The following is an 18,284-nucleotide window of genomic DNA, read 5'->3' as shown; positions in this document are numbered from 1 at the left end:
TTTTAGCATATTTACTTCTCAGCTTTTTTTTGATGATGCTGTTAAATTGCAGATAAGTATCCCGTTGAGATTCCTTTTGTCATAATGACATCAGATGATACCCATACGCCCACTTTAAAGCTTTTGGAATCTAATTCTTTTTTTGGAATGAAGCCTGGACAAGTGAAACTACTTAAGCAGGTATGTCATCCCTTACTTGAATGTTGTATCTTAAAGGAAAATTCACAACCTTTTGCTCCTTTTTTACAGGAAAAAGTGGCGTGCTTAGATGATAATGATGCTAGAATTGCATTAGACCCTAATGACAAGTACATGATTCAGGTCTGTTTGCATTTTGTTTATTTTTACCTGCTAATTCCTTTTTTATCCTTACCGTCTGTAGATTGTTTTATGACAGACTAAACCTCATGGCCATGGTGATGTGCATTCTCTTCTTTATAATAGTGGCCTCCTGAACATATGGTTTGTCACTATGTTCTCAGATACTCACCGTTCATTTGAAAATTTCATGTGCAAATCAATAATAAAGCTTGGCCATACTTTGGCTAAAATCATTTGCATGTGATGCCCATGGTTTTTTCTTAGGTTGTAGTAGTGTTGTTGTCACTTTGGAAGTCTATGGCTGAGTTCCCACACACCCATTGCCTTCCTAATTTTTATGAATTTCCTTTCTTTAGGCATGATGCCGGTCTAAGATGGGTTCTATTCTTCCAAGATACTAATGGACTACTATTTAAGGTTAAGCAACCTTCCTCTACTTATTCCACTGTAGCTAGTTATGATCAAGGCAGTGCTTAGTCATCTGCTGAAGTACGTATCATGTTATGTATAATCCTCTTCACTTTCCATCCAGGCAATTCCAGCTTCGCTGGGAGTAAGTGCCACTAAGGGATATCATGTTAACTCTCTTGCTGTTCCTCGCAAAGCCAAGGAAGCTATTGGTGGAATAACTAAACTTACTCATGCAGATGGTACAAATATGACTATTGTATTCTTGTACATACTTATTTTGTCGTTTGCCCCTTCCAACCAATTTCCAAAACATTTACAACTGATGGTGATTCATCATGTTTTCCTTTATCTCCACTCTGAACTTTTGACTTTACATTTATTATTTACTTATATCAATTGAGTGCAACAAATAAACTTGTTTTAACTGCAGCTCCTTAGATGCTAATATTTGGACTATTTACTGTAACTAGCGTGCATCAAATCATCTTTAGCCTTATCCCAACTCATTGTTATTTATTTTAAATTCCAAAACATGATCAGGTATTAAAACACAATAATAATTTCTAAGATATGACTTTTTACATATGATTTTTCTTTGTTAGCATATATTCACACATCGATATGAATGAATTTTTCTATTTAAATGTTTTATTGTTTTTTGTTTCATTTCTGATCTTTTTATGCTGGAGATTTTGTTTCATTTCATGCTTGGAATCATCCATGTCCTTAGGGTTGTCAATAATGACCCGACATGAATCCAATTCAAAAAATTCGAATTTGACTTCATTACTTTTCGGGTTGGTTTTAGGTTTAGATTGCAGACTTAATTATTATTTGAGTTGGGTTTGGATTTGGGTTGATCCAGATAAATTGAAATAAACTTAAAATTGACCCGATTACTATTTGAGTTTGGATTTTAAAAAGCAAGAAACACATTGTTAAAATAAACATGTATATTATTAGGTTAAAGATGCCATATTCGGTTTAATTGGGTTGTCTTGGTCCAAAAAAATTGCATGACCCATTATTAAATAGTGGGTCGAGCTTGGGTTGAGACGGGCTCGGATCAAATATTTTGACACATAATTAATGAATCGGGTTCAGGTTAAATGATTCATATTAGGGCTTTTGGGTCAAGCCGATACCTTATTCGCCAACTCGAATTGAAACCTCTACATTTTCTTTTATGAATAAAGTTGTTAGTATGTTTCTAATTAATGCACTTAGATTTTACCTGAGCTTCAATTGGAAACTTGATCCTTAATTAACTTGCTTTTTACAATAAATACAAATGCATGCTATAGTTATATGTGGAATTGTATATGTTGGTGGCCCTTAATTTTATGTGGAACTACGTCATTGTTTGAGGCAGAGGTGTCAATTTGGGTTCATTAGTTGGGTTGGGTTTGACCTCAAAATGATCTGACACAAATGTAATCAAGTTGTACATGATTTGCTTAATAAATGGGTCAAAATGCAACTCAAACACAACCCGACCCAATACAAAATATTTAAGTTATGACTGATTAGTATCATTTTGACCCAAAATTGACATGATTATTTGATTTGGACATGATAGCTCAATAAAAAAAAAATTTAATATGAGTTTTTCATTACAAAATAAATTAAAAAATCAAATCATATTTTTGGTTAACCTGACCTTGATCTGACACGACTCACACCGACCTAATTTTTTGTCACTTTAGTTGACCTGAATCAATCCTTTTTTTTTATTTAGTCGCTTAAAGTCGATCCAAATATTACACAAATTGAGCTCAAATTTTTTTATTTTGGGTTCGAGTCATATTTTTGCAGTGCGTTCAATATTGACACTCCTAGTTATAGGTCTTTGATAAACTCTTTCCAGGTAAGCTTTGAAATAGGAAAAACATTGTTGAAAACTGTACGAGGTAATCTTTTTATTCTCACTGTTCAAGTCCTTTAACAACTATGGCCAGCTTCTTTTTGCGTTAAGTATTTGGAAGAGAACTCTATTGAATTGAGTTTCAGTAAAGCCTGTTTCCTTGCATGCACGATTATTTTCCCGTGTTGTGTTTGTTTTGTAGTTAGAACTTTATCTATGATGAGTACAAATTAAATTTGTAACCCATACTACTATTATCTTGATGTGATGTTATTATTTTATATTATGTAAATAGTAAAAATGAAGGTGACTTATATGAAGGCGAGTTCAATTAGTAAGAACTTTTATTTTCTTTTTACAAACGAATGCTCAAATGTGCTCCGTAATCAATATCCAGCAACAATCACATGCTTACATTCACCTTTACACATATGTGAGTGCATTTATTGTTTATCTTGTTACTAAGCCCGGTTAAAAATGAATTCAGGAAGGACAATGGTTATTAATGTGGAGTACAATCAGCTCGATCCTCTACTTAGGACAACTGGACATTCTGATGGAGATTCCAATTGTGAAACTGGATACTCTCCCTTCCCTGGCAATATAAATCAGGTAAATGCATGATATGATCCACTTAAATCCATACTATCTCATTTATTTTGTTTTTGAACTCTAATTAGCTTATGAGGACCAGTGATAGTTACTAGTTTATAAGCAAAGTTATGATGAAGCTTTTTAATGTGCAGCTTATTTTGGAACTTGGACCATACATTGAAGAGCTGAATAGAACACATGGTGCTATCGCAGAGTTTGTCAACCCTAAGTAAATCTCTCTTCATTTCTATGCTTGATTTGTTTCTATTTCTTCATGAAAGAAAATTAAAACTTAATGCTGGTTTTTCATTTTTTTCCCTCATATTTTTTTTCTGTGTTTATTCAACCAGTTTTCATTTTCCTGGTCTCTGCTAACAATGTGATAGTAAACACTTGTAGATCTCAAGTATTTCCTATCAATCTTCGAAAAACAACTAGAATCCTTCACAAAATCCACACAAAACCACAAAAACAGTAGAGAATTTGTATTTTTGGATGAAAGGAACACGGAAAATAGCAAGATGCACTTGATCCTCAATTCGAGAGGAGGATCGATCTCTCCCAAATCTCTAGATGCTGCTAGAGCCCAAAAAAAACCTAAATATAAGAGATCTCAAATTTCAACCAAATTCAAGATGCCCTAACCCTAGGAAAACAAAGTATTTAATGCATACAAATCAAAAGGAAATCCCTAAACAGTCCATACATTCAAATTTCTCTCTTAAATCCCTCAAAAATCCTTCCTAAAATGGTCCGCTTGGGGCTAAAAGAGCGGTCGTAGTCTTGTAAGAGCCTCCTGAGCTACTGCTCTTGGCTCCCTTCTCCATATTATTCTGATTTTCTACCAGCTGTGCCAACTTTATTGCCTCCTCCAAGTCACTAGGCATCAGAACTTTCACTGCCGCTCGGATCTTTGCCTTCAACCCCTTCATGAAGTTCCCCTCCAATACGATATCTGATAATCGCTCCACCCTACTAGCCAGGTGCTCAAACCGCTCATGGTAGTTTGCTAATGATCCCTCCTGCACCAGAGCAAATAACTGCTCATAGAAATCTCCTCCCCGGTCGGTTTGGAAACGTTCTATTATACAGTTTTTGAATTCCCTCAAGTTTCTGATAGGCCTCATATGATCTCTCCACTGATACCACGACATGGCTTTTCCTTCCAAGCACAATCCGGCTGCGGTCAGCTTCTCCTCCTTCGTCAGCCATTGACGGCGAAATATTGCTCCACCTTGTAAATCCACCCATACACATCTTCTCCTTCGAATATGGTCATCTTCAACTTCCTCACTTTCTGGTCTCGCACATTGCCCCATATTCTTCCATAGTTTCCCATTTCCCAAGTGCTAGGTGCACCCTATGTTTCCCGGTCTTCCCTTGCTCTACTATAGCCCAAACCCCCTTCGAAATCCCCCCTTCTATCTTCAAAATCAGCACATCGACGACCATAGTATCCCTCTTGGCGTTCCCCATATCCACCCCCTCTTTCTTCCCTCTGGACAGGCTCCAGATGGGGCATTCTTCTTCTTCCTTCCATGATTTCCACCTCCTCTTCCTCCCTACGAATTTCCGAATTCATACTTTTTCCTTCCCCTCTTGCCACGGAAGCCGCCGTTTGATTTTGAATTTCTAACATCTTCTTCATCATGTTTCGGAGATCGGCGTCTTGTCCTTCCATGGAGGAAATCCTTACCTCCACCGTCGTTTTGATTTGATTCATCTCCTCTTCAAGCCTCTCCTCCAAAGCATCAACTTTCTTGGCCGCCATTACAAACCGGAGTTTGTAGATTCACAAAATCTGGATTTTGGAGTAAAAAAACAGCAACTTCCTCCTTTTCCGAGCAAAAAATTGCTGCTGGAATTTTCCGAAAACAGCCCTCCATCGGTCCCAAGACTTGCTCTGATACCAATTTGATAGGAAACACTTGTAGATCTCAAGTATTTCCTATCAATCTTCGAAAAACAGCGAGAAGCCTTCACAAAATCCACACAAAACCACAAAATAGTAGATAATTTGTATTTTTTTTATGAAAGGAACACTGGAAAATAGCAAGATACACTTGATCCTCAATTCAAGAGGAGGACCAAATCTCTAGACGCCGCTAGAGCCCAAAGAAAACCTAAATCTAAGAGATCTCAAATTTCAGCCAAATTTAATATGCCCTAACCCTAGGAAAACAAAGTATTTAATGCATACAAATCAAAAGGAAATCCCTAAACAGTGCCTACATTCAAATTTCTCTCTCAAATTCCTCAAAAATCCTTCCTAAAATGGTCCGCTTGGGCGGTCGGAACGCCCGATCTCTGCAGGAGGCGGAGATCTCGCGAAATGCCGGTCCGCACGGGACCGGTCTAACACAATGCTTTGTCATATCTATAGACACACCGTTAATGCGGCATTGTGTACTTAAATTAGGTTATAGCTGTTATGTTTTGTATTTCTACTATATAGTCTTTACACTTTTTAATTATCTATTATGATAAAATCTGTAATAACTAACAATTATAACGTATTCCATGTATATGTATGCTGGAGTTGCTGTTGTAAGAGAGTTGCTCTGTATGATCAAACCAAATAGGATATAGCTTAGCGATGACCAGTTAACTGCAGAAATAAATAAGGGGAATGATGAAGGATTAATTTTGTGTTGGTTCTATTATTGCAAGAAATTTTAGGTTTTCATGATAAGAGAATATCACGTAGACTTAAAGGTAATTGTTATAAAACTATAATTAGACAAATGAGGTGATATGAATTTGAGTGTGAGGTAGTTAAAAAGTTGTTGATTGCTAGGTTTAGCATAATAGAAATGATAATGTTAAGATCGATATAAAGGCGATTATATCAGAGGGACGCTTGAGATGATATCTAATGAAGTTAATTGAAAATAGATTCAGGTAGTTTGGGCATATACAATTTAGGTTGGAAAATGCATCCATTAGTAGGGTAGATAAAATTAATGTTGAAAGATTATAAAGGAGAAGGGTTAGACTTATGTAACATGGATAGATCATAGAAGTTGTTCAAAATGAGTTGGGAAGATAGGTTTAACGCCTTAAGCAACTCAATTGGAATGATTTCGAAATGATAATTCATTAAGCCGTCCCTACATAGTTGGGATAATGTTAATGATGCTAATGCTGATTTTGATCAATGTTTTGGTAGACATTCCTGGATTGCTCATAATAGTAGCTTAGTATATGGGGATATTCAAATACAGAGGACCCTTTATTAGCAAAGTTGGACTTAGGATAATTTGACAAGATAATGGGATAATTCATCGTGAATTATGTTATTTGTTGAAGTATGTGAGGTTTTGGATTTTGTCCCATATAAAATTGTTGAAAATTATGTTGTAGGAATATAAAGTGGTTGACCTTATGTATAGGCTCAGTTTTTGAGTGGAATATGCTGTTGACTACTATTATTTCTAGCTCATCTTTGGTACATGTTTGATTCATTCCCTAATAAGTGGCACTAGTATCGGTTGATCGATTGGGATCTAGTAGGAGGAGATGGGATCCAAAGGTAGGGAAGGATAGGCGGAGGCAGAGTAAAACCTATGCTTGAGAGAGGAGTGGAAGAACTGGGGGCAGAGCGGGAGGATTTTCTCTGATGCACAGGGAAAAAGTGAGCCGACATTTTGAACACTTAAAAGATAAGGGTCCCTAATTTTTTTAAAAATTTTACTTCATATCAAACACCGAAAAAGTGAAAACCCCTAAAAACCTGTTTACTTTACACTGATAACACATTCAAACACACAACCTCCAAATTTCTCAAATGAATTGCCACTGATCTTAAATATTGATGAGATGTCTGAGCACCACTTGCCAAGTTGGTTCTGTTTTGATCAAAACAAACATCCTCAGTATGGTATGTGTTTTCTTGTATGTAGAGGTTAATATATTTTTTACTTCATAGATTGTAATGGTTGCAGATACAAGGATTCTAGTAAGACTTCATTCAAATCCTCAACTCGGTTGGAATGTATGATGCAAGATTATCCAAAAACACTTCCCCCAACTGCAAGGGTGGGATTCACAGTAAGTTACTTGAAATTTTAAATGTTTTATGCATGTTTATCAGCATACTTTTTTTTAGTCACCGTAAATAATTTAAGTTTATTTTGCTTTCCGTTTTTTTTTTTTGATAGAATGTCTCTCCTAATTTTGCTTTATTTTTATATGAAAACAACTCACTAAAGATTGATCTCTATAAATAAGAACAAGATTCATGAGGCTTCATTTGTATGAAGCATATCATCAACACTTCAATTCAATCATGAATGCATTATGAAATCACAAAAAATGTCATTATGAAATCCCACATCAAATAATCTTAGAGAAAAACCAGTTTTCAAATGTAATATGCAAGTAAGAAAATTATCTCATGACTTTATAGGGAAATTCCAAATGAAAGAATAAGCCATGAAATCCAAATTTTCTTCTCAACGTTATTGATTTAGAGGCCACTTAATGGGCTAACTGAAATAATATAAGAATATTTATCAGTCAAAATGATTTAAATTGAAGTCAGAGATAAACAATATAAAAGCACATATTTAACAGAACATGATCAAATGATTTCAACTTCTCAAAATCATTATTTTGTAGGTTGGACATTGAAATTTAAATTTTGGATTCGTTCATAATCAAGATTGATATAATAGTATTATGGATTATCCGTACATAAACATTGCTTTTAATTAGAGGTAATTAAGAAATAACCGTATTATTCAAGATTTCGTGAAGAATTCATACCCAAGATGCAAGAGAAGATCTCGCTTTACTTGGAAATGTGCACAAATGTAATGGAGGCACGACGAGTGGTTGCCTCAAGAGGGAGAAATGCAACAAGCACATTGCTAGGGTCGAAAACAACAATGAAGAGGTTTGACGGCGCGTAGCAGAAGTAAGGGAGAAGATGGTGAGTAGCAGTGGCTGCGTGTCGTCGGTGATAAGCTAAAGTTTGATGCGTGCCTAGGGGGAAAGGAGATGGGAGGGGCACAATCAAAGAATTGAGGTATCTTCGCGATGTGTTTTTATTTAGATTACTGACTAATTTCTGATGGATAACATTGTCAATAATAATTAAAAATTTTTGGCAAAAAAAAGCGGGAAATATGTCGTTAATCATTACAACAACATCAATTCTTTATCGCACCATGTGGTGTCGGCAACATGAATCATTTTTCTCCATTGTGTCCTATTAAGTGTCAAATTTTCATTCAAATCTAATTAAAAAATTTTCATTCATAATACTTTCTAACCAATTCTTTTTAGGTCTGCCTCTACCTTTCTTAACATAGGCCAAATCTAATACATCTACTCTCCTAGCCGGGTCATCGAAAGACCGACGTTTTATGTGACCAAACCATATAAGGCAACTCTCTCTAATCTTATCTGCCACTGGAGCTACTCCAACCTTTTCACATATATTCTTGTTTCGGATTCTGTCTCTAAGAGTAAAGCCACTCATTCACCTGAGCATCCTCATCCTTGCAACCTGAGCATCCTCATCCTTGCAACACTTAATTTTTTGCAATGTCGTTAATCATTTCCGGCAAAATATCAATTGACCTTTAGATGATGGACAATCTACTAGAAGTTTGTTGGAAGTATTGGTTGAAAATATTGGGATGTAAAATCTGTTATTGTTACATAGTTTTCTTGTAGTGATTGGTGGCCTTAGGATGGAACAATTAAATTAGAAATGATAAAAATTAAATCCTCTTATATTTTCCTATTTCCAAATTTCAATCGGGCCCCTAAAATTGGAATAATTGAAAAGCTTTCCACTTCGCTTTATGAGATCCCTTAGGGGTTATAGACGACAACCCATGACTAGGAAAAAAGATCTCCACCAATTAGGTTTAGGTCAACTACCATCTCTAAGTAGAATAGACTCTATGCTGCCAAAGATGATGAAACCATGGAAAATTAATTTTATTTGTAACGTCGAATCGGCTAGATGGAATGCCAATGGAATAGATGAATAATACCTGAGCAACAACTCCTCCCAATATGGTTTCTAATATCTTCAAAATATCACGTATCCTAATACAATCTCAACTGAAAATACATGAACCCTAAGCCCATTTTCCCTCTATATAACCCCATTGCCCCTAATTGACCAGCAATAAGTCTGCAATGGCGTCGGAGCCGCTGGCGAAGATGAAGGATGCATCTGAATTATTTCCCCTTTTTCTCCATCGGAATGAAATTCAATGGACTAAAAATCCAAGCAACAGTTCCAAATTAACATTCCCAATAGACTTCAATTTCTCTCTAGAAATCCTATATCCTTGACCTATTTATATTCTTCCCAATTCCATAAGTCTTTAGAAATCCCAATTGCGATTACAGAGCATGGGAATGAATTTTTTTTTCTTTTTCTGTGAGTTATATGTTAAATCGCCTTATGATTTTCTAATAATAAAACAATTGTTGTTTTAACCTAGAATCTTTTATTGAGCATAACACCCATAATCTGATTGCATATGAATTGTTCATCAACATAAATACTGTAATTGAGACATTTTGAGGAAGTTTGATTAAATGAATCTGATCGAGATTTATTTGATTTTGTGCTTTTAGTTGTCTTCAAACTGGTTAAAACCTGTCCGTAAGAAAGTTTTTTTTTTCTCCCATGTGAAAGAGCAAATTCTTTATTCTATGTTGTTTGCATTATTTGATCATGTTTACCTTTTAGATAGAATCTTACACCGATCGGTTTACTCTATGGATTTTTTGATGGCTTTCAGCCCCTATTTTATTTCATTCACGCACATAAATGGATTCAAGACCCACTCTTCTTGAAGAAACAAAAAAGGAAGGAAAAAATGATGTGGGTCATTAGCATACCTTGTTATCCCAATTGCCTCACAGTAAATAAATAAACATTGATGAGTGATTTTTTGGTTTTGTTGAAATAAGATATGGTGTAATTCATTTGTTAATCTATGACTGGTTTATGTCATTAGGTCATGGATGCCTGGCTCGCCTATGCTCCTGTTAAGAATAACCCGGAAGATGCCGCCAAGGTTTTCTTTCAATGTTTGGAACTACTGCGTTTTCATTTATTGCAAGCAAGCTTACTTATTTCATGTTTGTTTTTAGCGGGAAAAAGGTAAAAATTCACTCCTTTAATATACACACACTTATAATGTGAAAATTTTCCATTTTGGCAGAAGAAAAGCCATTCTTCTCCCAAATTTGGTTTAGCTCAACTATTTTCCACATTCTTCAAATACTAGACCACTTTGTTGATTATGATTTGCTATGTGAGAGGTGAAAACTATTCATTGACTATTTCATCAATCATCCAAAATGTATGATAATAAGTACGTATCCATAATATAGCCTTCATGTAAGAAATTAAATTAACGTTTTTTCATGTGCGGGTATACCTCGCAACATTCTACTTACAACATTGCACTCACTTACAACATTGCACTCATTCATCGTCATTGTATGTTAGACTCTCCACTAACAAGAGATTCTTTTTCATTTTCATTTTTACATGTTCCTTATTCTTAGTCTTTTTTTTTTTGGTTGAAATAAAAAGGTATATGTAACAATTTATAAATTTATGAATTCATTGGCCTTATTCTTTCTTATGAAGGGACTAGATGCCTTGCCATCCTAGGTCACCACGAAGTCACTTTCTTCATCTCTTGGTCCTTGTGGGGAATACATTTTTTATGCTATATTGTGCTGATTAGTTATTGTATATTTTTTTTTCTAATTGAATAAACAAATATAGCTGTTACAAAAAAGATATTTCTATATTTTACTTTTTTAAAGGAGAAAATTCTAACTTAAACAAAATAATCATAAAATTTTCTTCGGATAGAACATTCAAAAGCATATTTAGCGAAGATAAGGGAAATGCATGGTTTTTTTAGAGGGATTTAAAGAGAATATTTTTTACGTTAATAGAATATTTCCTTCCTATTAAAATCAACTAACTAGAATGATATATTAACAAGTGTTAAAATCATTGGGTGGTATACGAATAATATTTGAAAATTGTGTCCAGTAAATAAAAATATTTATAATGCTGTACCAGTAAAAAACCCTTATAGTTTGTAGCATTCAGCACCAATTCTCATAGTTGTTCCTCCTCCTTTTTCTCCAATTATATGCATATGGGTTTCTAGTCATCAATCTACTTTTATTGGCTTACATTTTATTGTTTATAGGTGCCCAAGGGAAATCCATACCACAGTGCAACATCTGGAGAAATGGCAATCTACAGGGCGAACAGTCTCATCCTAAGAAAGGTATGGGCTTTTTTATTGAGACCCTTTGTCTCTCTCCCTCCTGTCCCTCCCCTTGTGCCCCTTCATGGGTGTCTGCACAGTAGCATTGACGATGGCTACTACTGGGATGGGTATGGTTACGTGACTTGTGAGTTTTCCCTATATGGCGCAGATGGTAAGCATGTGAATTCTGATAGGTTGGAATATATTCTCCGTACTCAAATCTTACTTGAATACAAGTACTATATCTATCAATCGGTCTATTTCATAGACTTGTAGATGGTATAAGATAGCTGAGAGGTTGATTAACAGAATAAACACCTGAGGTAAAGGATTTGAGCTTATTAATGTTTATTGAGCAGTCTCTGAGATGTCCGTGATTTATTTACTGTTGCAGTTTTAATTTGAAATTATTATTTCAGAGTTACATTTTGATGGCCCCTCTTTAATGTTTCATATACATTAAAAGGTTAGAGTAGCTCCAGTGGAAGATAACATTAGAGAGAGTCGCCTTAGATGGTTTGGCCACATAAAATGGCGGCTTTCTGATGATCTGGTTAGGAAAGTAGAGGTATTAGATTTGACTTATGTTAAGAAAGCTAGAGGTAGACTTAAAAAAACTTGGTTAGAAAATATTAGAAATGATCTTTCTTTATTAAATTTAAAAGAGAATTTGACTTTTAACAGGACACAATGGAGAAAAAGGATTCATGTAGCCGACCCCATGTAGTGGGACAATGGCTTGATGTTGTCGTTGTTGTACTTATTTTGTAGCTTTGCCCCTGAAAATATTATTGTTTTTTTATCTTAGCATGATTTTGCATCTGCATGGTATGATTTTTTTTATTGTAGTCATAGAAAGTAACATATAAATGTATTATGGTGGTTCAGCAGAACATAATCCGTGTTCCTAAAATGCCATAGTGGAATTCGAATCCATAAATGAGATTGGGGAAGTATGTATATTTAGCAAAGGTGGATAGGGCAGCGATGCATGTTAGCTAGATGTTATCTCTACAGCATGTATTTGTTTTTATTTTAATATCTTTTAAGTGTTCATAGTGTTACAGGATATAAATTCTCTGATGATGCGAGCATCCTTAATGTCTGTAAGGATATGTTAGTTGTCTTGAAGGCGATTAGATTTGCAGACTCAATGTGCTATAGAATGTAATATCATGTATTGATATGCTGGACTCAAAAACTATGATAGAAGCTCAGGAAAAAAAATAAGATTCTAAGTATATGAGATCAAATAATGGGAGCTACGATGAAATATATTGCTGATGATTCTGGAAGTAGAGTATAAAATAAGTTTTTTGTCAAGTGGGAGCTTTCAGAGGACATATAGGCATTGCATGATAGACAAAAGTTCAAAATAAAAGAACAATACAATAACATAGCAACAAAGCATGACAAGTTTGCCACAGCTCTTTTAAAGTATTGTAAATCCTTAGTTAACCTTTGAGACTGAAGACATGAAGACATGAAGACATGAAGGACCGCATAACAAAGTGCACAAAAAAGATTATCAAGTTAGTACATTGAAAATTCATACTCAAAGAGAGATATTGTTATGTCTTGAGTATAATTTCATTAACTATCTTGGAAAATATTTGATATTAATTTTTCAAGATTTATGGCTACCAACTTAAGGTTCATTCATACATGATTTTTCAAAATAATGGCCAAGTAATTCAATTCAAATTTGATTTTTTAAGACGGTGGCTAACCTAACTTGAGATTAATTCATTCACACTTAATTTTTTAAGATGATGGCTATCAAACTCGAGCATCATTGAATTCAAGCTTGTTATGTATCATGTTTAAGCATTATATAAAGAGATAATTGCATTATGTTGAAAAATCTCCTAACCAGAAGCATAAAGAAATGAGTAGAAAATGATGAGAGAGGAGAGGGGGTGCCATCCAAGAAAAAAGGAAATTTTATTTTGGTGCCTATAAGGAGAGTTCCTTAGCTTCTTCTAGAAGAAAAAAAAATGCTATTATTTACAATTTTGCTAAGAGAAAAGCTCTTGGTCATAGCATAAAATAGTTCTCATTGAATTCCTGCAATGGAAAGGGAAAGAAGATAACTAGAGCAACATTGTCTCATTCTCCACATCCAGGCCTCAATGTCGTTACATGTGATTGTATTTTCCTTTAGTTAGACAAAGTGATAACTTTGTTTATATCTCCAATTTTATATGAAATGTAATACTTCATGTACTCTTTTTGAAGCTTAGTAGATTATTTGATCTTGGTGTGGTCGTAAGCTTAGGCTTAGTGGGGCTTAACCACATAAATTTTCTTATTCTCTTTTGTGGTGCTTGATGTATTTTATAAATGCTTTGTGGTTTATTATACTTACTGTTAAAATCCTAACTGTCCCTTACCCCTTGATCCCACGATCAGCATGGGGATCCGTGGGAGACTCACCTGGATCACGCTGTTATATCTTAGCTGTCCCTTGGCCCTTGATCTCACAGTCAGGATGGGGATTCGTAGGAGGCTCATTTGGATCATGCCGATCTCCTTCCATATTTGGGTAGCTGATTTAGGAACGATTATATTAGGACAATTATTCATGATTTTGTATTTATTTATTTCTTTATTAATATATCTTGTATAGATCTATAAATAGGGATAATTTCTATAATAAAATTAAGCGTTTTCCCCATCAAATTCTTTAAATTTAAAATGACATTAGAGCCAGATTCTCACCGCCAGCCTTAATTGCCGGAATTATGAGGAATATAGGTTCCCACACTAGTCTTCTTTACTAGAATTTTGAGGAATACAGGGTCCCACCACCATCCTTCATTGCAAAAATTATGAGGAATACATGTTCCCACCAAATGTCTTGATTGTCGAAATTCTAAGGAATACAAGTTCCCACCACCAGCCTTCATTACTGGAATTCTGAGGAAGAGGTTCCCGCCATCGATCTTCATTGCCAAACTTATGAGGAATACAAGTTCCCACCACCAGCCTTCTTTACTTAAATTCTAAGGAATAAACCACTGCTTTCATTGCCAAAATTCTGAGGAACTAGTCCTTTCACCTGCCTTCATTGCTAGAATTTTAAGGAATATTGATCTTTCTGCTTCCTTTGTGCATCCAAGAACGAGGGTTCCTATCGCTTGCAACATTCAGATTCAACCGAGCAGAAGCGAGAGAAGTTGAGCATAAGACCTCCTCCTAAGTGCATATGGAAAGAGTTGAGAGTTCCCTCTCATGAGGTCTAGGATCGTGACGAGCAAGAGTGCAAAACCTGCACTCCTTTATGGGGTCTATCGAGCAAGAGTGTTCGGGTTCAATCTGATGACTGATTTGCATTTGGCTGAAGGCTTGCTTCATCGAATGGGAGGAGATTTGCATGCCAAGTGTTGAGCTGTTTGAGACATATTTTTGTGCTGCTGTTCTCTAAGCTTGCCGCAACCCTATAAATAAATTTACTTTCCTACTATTGTGCCTTCATTGTCAGTCTTCCCTTGTGGTTGTTAAATGCAACCTTCATTAATGCCCTACTTAATATAGCCTCACGCTATCCTTTGCCACCGTAATGTCTGAAGCTAATTTCTCTCAAATTTTTGATCAAATGGAGTACTCTATGATGCAGCAAGGGACTTGATAACTCTACTTTTTTGGGACTAATTATCAAGGTGTGAATGACAGATCTGTATTCCTCAGCTTAAGGGGAGTGTTAAAATCCCTACCGTCTCTTGGCCCTTGATCCCACAACCAACATGGGGATTTGTGGGAGGCTCACATGGATCAGCCTGTTAAATCTCAGCCATCCCTTGGCCCTTGATCTCATGGCCAGGATGGGGATCCATGAGAGGCTTGCCTGGATCTCGCTGATCTCCTTCGATATTTGGGTGCCTGATTTAGAAAGGATTATGTTAGGACAATTATGCATGATTTTGTATTTATTTGTTTCTTTATTAAGATATCTTGTATGGATCTATAAATAAAGATAGTTTTTTATAATAAAATTAAGCCTTTTCCCTGGTGTGTGCTTTTTTCATTTGCTTTAGTTCTAATTAGTGAAACTTTCACCTAAATAAATGAAAAGTTAGAATAGTGGAGGAAATGTTTAAAAGTTATAGATCTTAGAATTAGTAGGACAAAGATTGAGTATATGATATTTTAATTGTATGATGATATTAATTATCATTCAATATCATTAGAAGATAAGGTGATACCTTGGTGTGATAGGTAACATAGGTTTAAGTATTTTAATATATTGTATAGAAGAAATGAATATATAAATGATGATATAACTTCTAAAGTTAAGGTTGCATTATTAAAATAGAGAAATAATTATGAGTTTTGTGTGATTTGATAAAATTTATAAACTTGCATGGAAAAAAATATGGTATGAACCCGAATGTTGGCTATAAAATTGTCATTGATATCTAGGTTAAATGTGACATAAATGAGAATGGTGAAATTAATATGTGGCAAAAGTAGGAAGACCAGTTAATGAATTATTACATTAGAGGTAATGTTGGAATGACATCAATTAAATATAATCTGGCTAAAAATAAATTTAGGTTATTTAGACATCACAACAAAAGGTAGAAAATATGCTAATTATATAAGTTGATACAATTAACATCAGAGGATTAGCTAGTAAAAGGACCTAAGGTTATATGAATAGGGTTGTTTAAAATGATTTGTGAAGAATATGTTTAACACCTCAGATAACACTCATCAGAAACTAATGAAAAAGAGGATTTATAATGTGTACCCAAATAGTTGAGATAAGACTAATGATGATCATAATGATATATTTTTTTAATAAGAAAAAAAAATGATCATGATGATATAGGTTGCCATGCTATCATAATTAGGGAGGAAGGCAGACTGAAAAGCAGGAATATCATTAAATATCAATTCTATACTCATTAAAGCTTTAGCATTTTTGTTCTCCTTTTAAGCATAATGGAGATATACCTAACCACTTGTGGTTGTTTGTTAGGCTGGAGTTCAAATAGCTGATCCTATAACTACAGTGTTCAATGGTCAAGAAGTGGAAGTTTGGCCACGAATCACATGGAAACCAAAATGGGCTCTGATATTTTCGGATGTGAAAAAGAAAGTAAATAAAGGATGTTCTGTTTCCCAGAGATCTACCCTGGTCATTAATGGAGAAAATATTTATTTCGGAGGCCTCTCGTTGGATGGAGCACTTCTGATCAATGCTGTTAGTGAAGCTGAGGTGTGTATTTTTTTCTCGTTAATACACTGAAACACTCTACAGTTAGTAATCCATCTTCCCCATTGTGGGGACCTTTCAATTGGTTTAAATTTCTCACTTCAAACATTCATTCCTCCTTTTCTTCCTTCATAAGTATGAGAAATTATTACGTGCGTAGTCCGGACATAGAGATACGTCTCGACTCCAATAAAATATTGACACGTGGACATTCAATTGGATTTTTTTTTACTTTATATATTTAATGTGTCCGCTAAACTTTAAGCCAAGCGCACAGAAAGTGTAGTCAAAGCGTGGCGCATTTAAAAAGCGCAGGTAAAACACAAAGCGTACAAAAAAAGTAACCAAAGTGCACTCCGCGTGTCAAATTTTAAATGAATGTCTGGACGTATCTCTACATCCTGATTCTGCACGTAATAATTTCTCCATAAGCATAGCCACTCTTGGATGATGCGTCCAATAAACCTTAATTTTCTTTTGTAGGTTCAAGTCACTGGTTCAGTCGAAAACAAAGGATGGGCTTTCAAGCCCATTGATTTTAAAGACAACTCCTTACCCGAGGAAAACCGGATTAGAGGATTTGTAATTGAAAAGCTTGAGCAGTTAGAGAAGAACTATAGTGAGCCAGGACAATTCTCTCTCCACTAATTAATTTTGATAGCAGAATGTTGGAGCACTTGAGCTTTGTTTGAGACAACTTTTTTACTACTTTCTAAAACAACATTTTAGTACAAAAATTTAAAAAGCTGTTTCAGAAAGCAATAAAAAAACTGTTCCAAACAAAATCTTAATTGTTTAATTGTTTCGAGGCTGTTTTAATTTGTTCATAATGCCTCAATAATAAGTGAACAGTTCTCTCTGCAAGATTTCTTACACTGACTCGCATCTCTAACCAAATAATTGCGAGCATTATTTGTAACCAAACTCTACACATATTGCACTCTTGTTTATGTATTCTGGATTCAATTCATAAAGTTCCTATTTTTTTTGTGTTTTTTAGTATTATTGCTATTGAGAAGAAGTAATGCTGCCCTTATTGGTTCCAGCTAGCCTGATTATTCCTATTCAATTTTTGTATTCTTCATTGCTAGCTATTCCTTCGCAAAATAATTTGGTGTTGATGATTCCTTAATTTAGATGATATCTTTTACTTGTAATTAGAAATAAATATAAAATTTGAAGTTAAAAACATTTTCAAAATGAATTTGTTACTCTAATTTATGATCTACATAAGCCATTTGATTGATTCATAAAGCCAAAATGTTGTGAGTACATAAAAGTTTAAAGCAGTTGGCTGAAATTCAGTGTTTTTTGATACTCTCTGGCGTAAACTGTCTAGGCAGTGCTTCAGTCTTCAGTGGAATAATTTTTTTATTATTTTATAAAATAAATTTTTGTATAAAAATTTTTAGCTTGAGAATTTTTTTTATTAAAAAATTGCTTTATAAAGCAAGAATAAAGACGTCTAAAAAAAAGAGATTATTCTATGTGGAGATCGGATGTGAAGAATTGTTAGGATTGTGGCAACAAGCGGGATTTAATTTTAGTGGAATTTAGAAAATCCTGTAAAATTGGATTTAGTAAATTTTGAGTGTTAAAT

The 18,284-nt window shown here is 34.6% G+C and overlaps 1 protein-coding gene across 1 annotated transcript in view; it reads left to right on the top strand.

The window, feature by feature from the left end:
- Positions 1-17,683, top strand: part of LOC110114106 (UDP-sugar pyrophosphorylase) — a 33,294-nt gene extending 15,611 nt beyond the window's left edge. The window contains exons 3-14 of the mRNA XM_028699381.1: positions 53-180; positions 250-321; positions 398-462; positions 678-738; positions 854-971; positions 3,084-3,208; positions 3,343-3,419; positions 7,135-7,240; positions 10,180-10,239; positions 11,401-11,481; positions 16,448-16,687; positions 17,168-17,683. Coding sequence (XP_028555214.1) covers positions 53-180; positions 250-321; positions 398-462; positions 678-738; positions 854-971; positions 3,084-3,208; positions 3,343-3,419; positions 7,135-7,240; positions 10,180-10,239; positions 11,401-11,481; positions 16,448-16,687; positions 17,168-17,332 — 1,298 coding nt within the window. The 3' untranslated portion in view covers positions 17,333-17,683. The remainder of the gene's footprint in view (positions 1-52; positions 181-249; positions 322-397; positions 463-677; positions 739-853; positions 972-3,083; positions 3,209-3,342; positions 3,420-7,134; positions 7,241-10,179; positions 10,240-11,400; positions 11,482-16,447; positions 16,688-17,167) is intronic.
- Positions 17,684-18,284: the final 601 nt, after the last annotated feature.

Source organism: Dendrobium catenatum, unplaced genomic scaffold, assembly GCF_001605985.2.
Source record: "Dendrobium catenatum unplaced genomic scaffold, ASM160598v2 fragScaff_scaffold_1267, whole genome shotgun sequence".
NCBI classification, from domain to species: domain Eukaryota; kingdom Viridiplantae; phylum Streptophyta; class Magnoliopsida; order Asparagales; family Orchidaceae; genus Dendrobium; species Dendrobium catenatum.
Note: the sequence above shows the minus strand (reverse complement) of the source record. Positions and strands in the feature narration are given on the sequence as shown.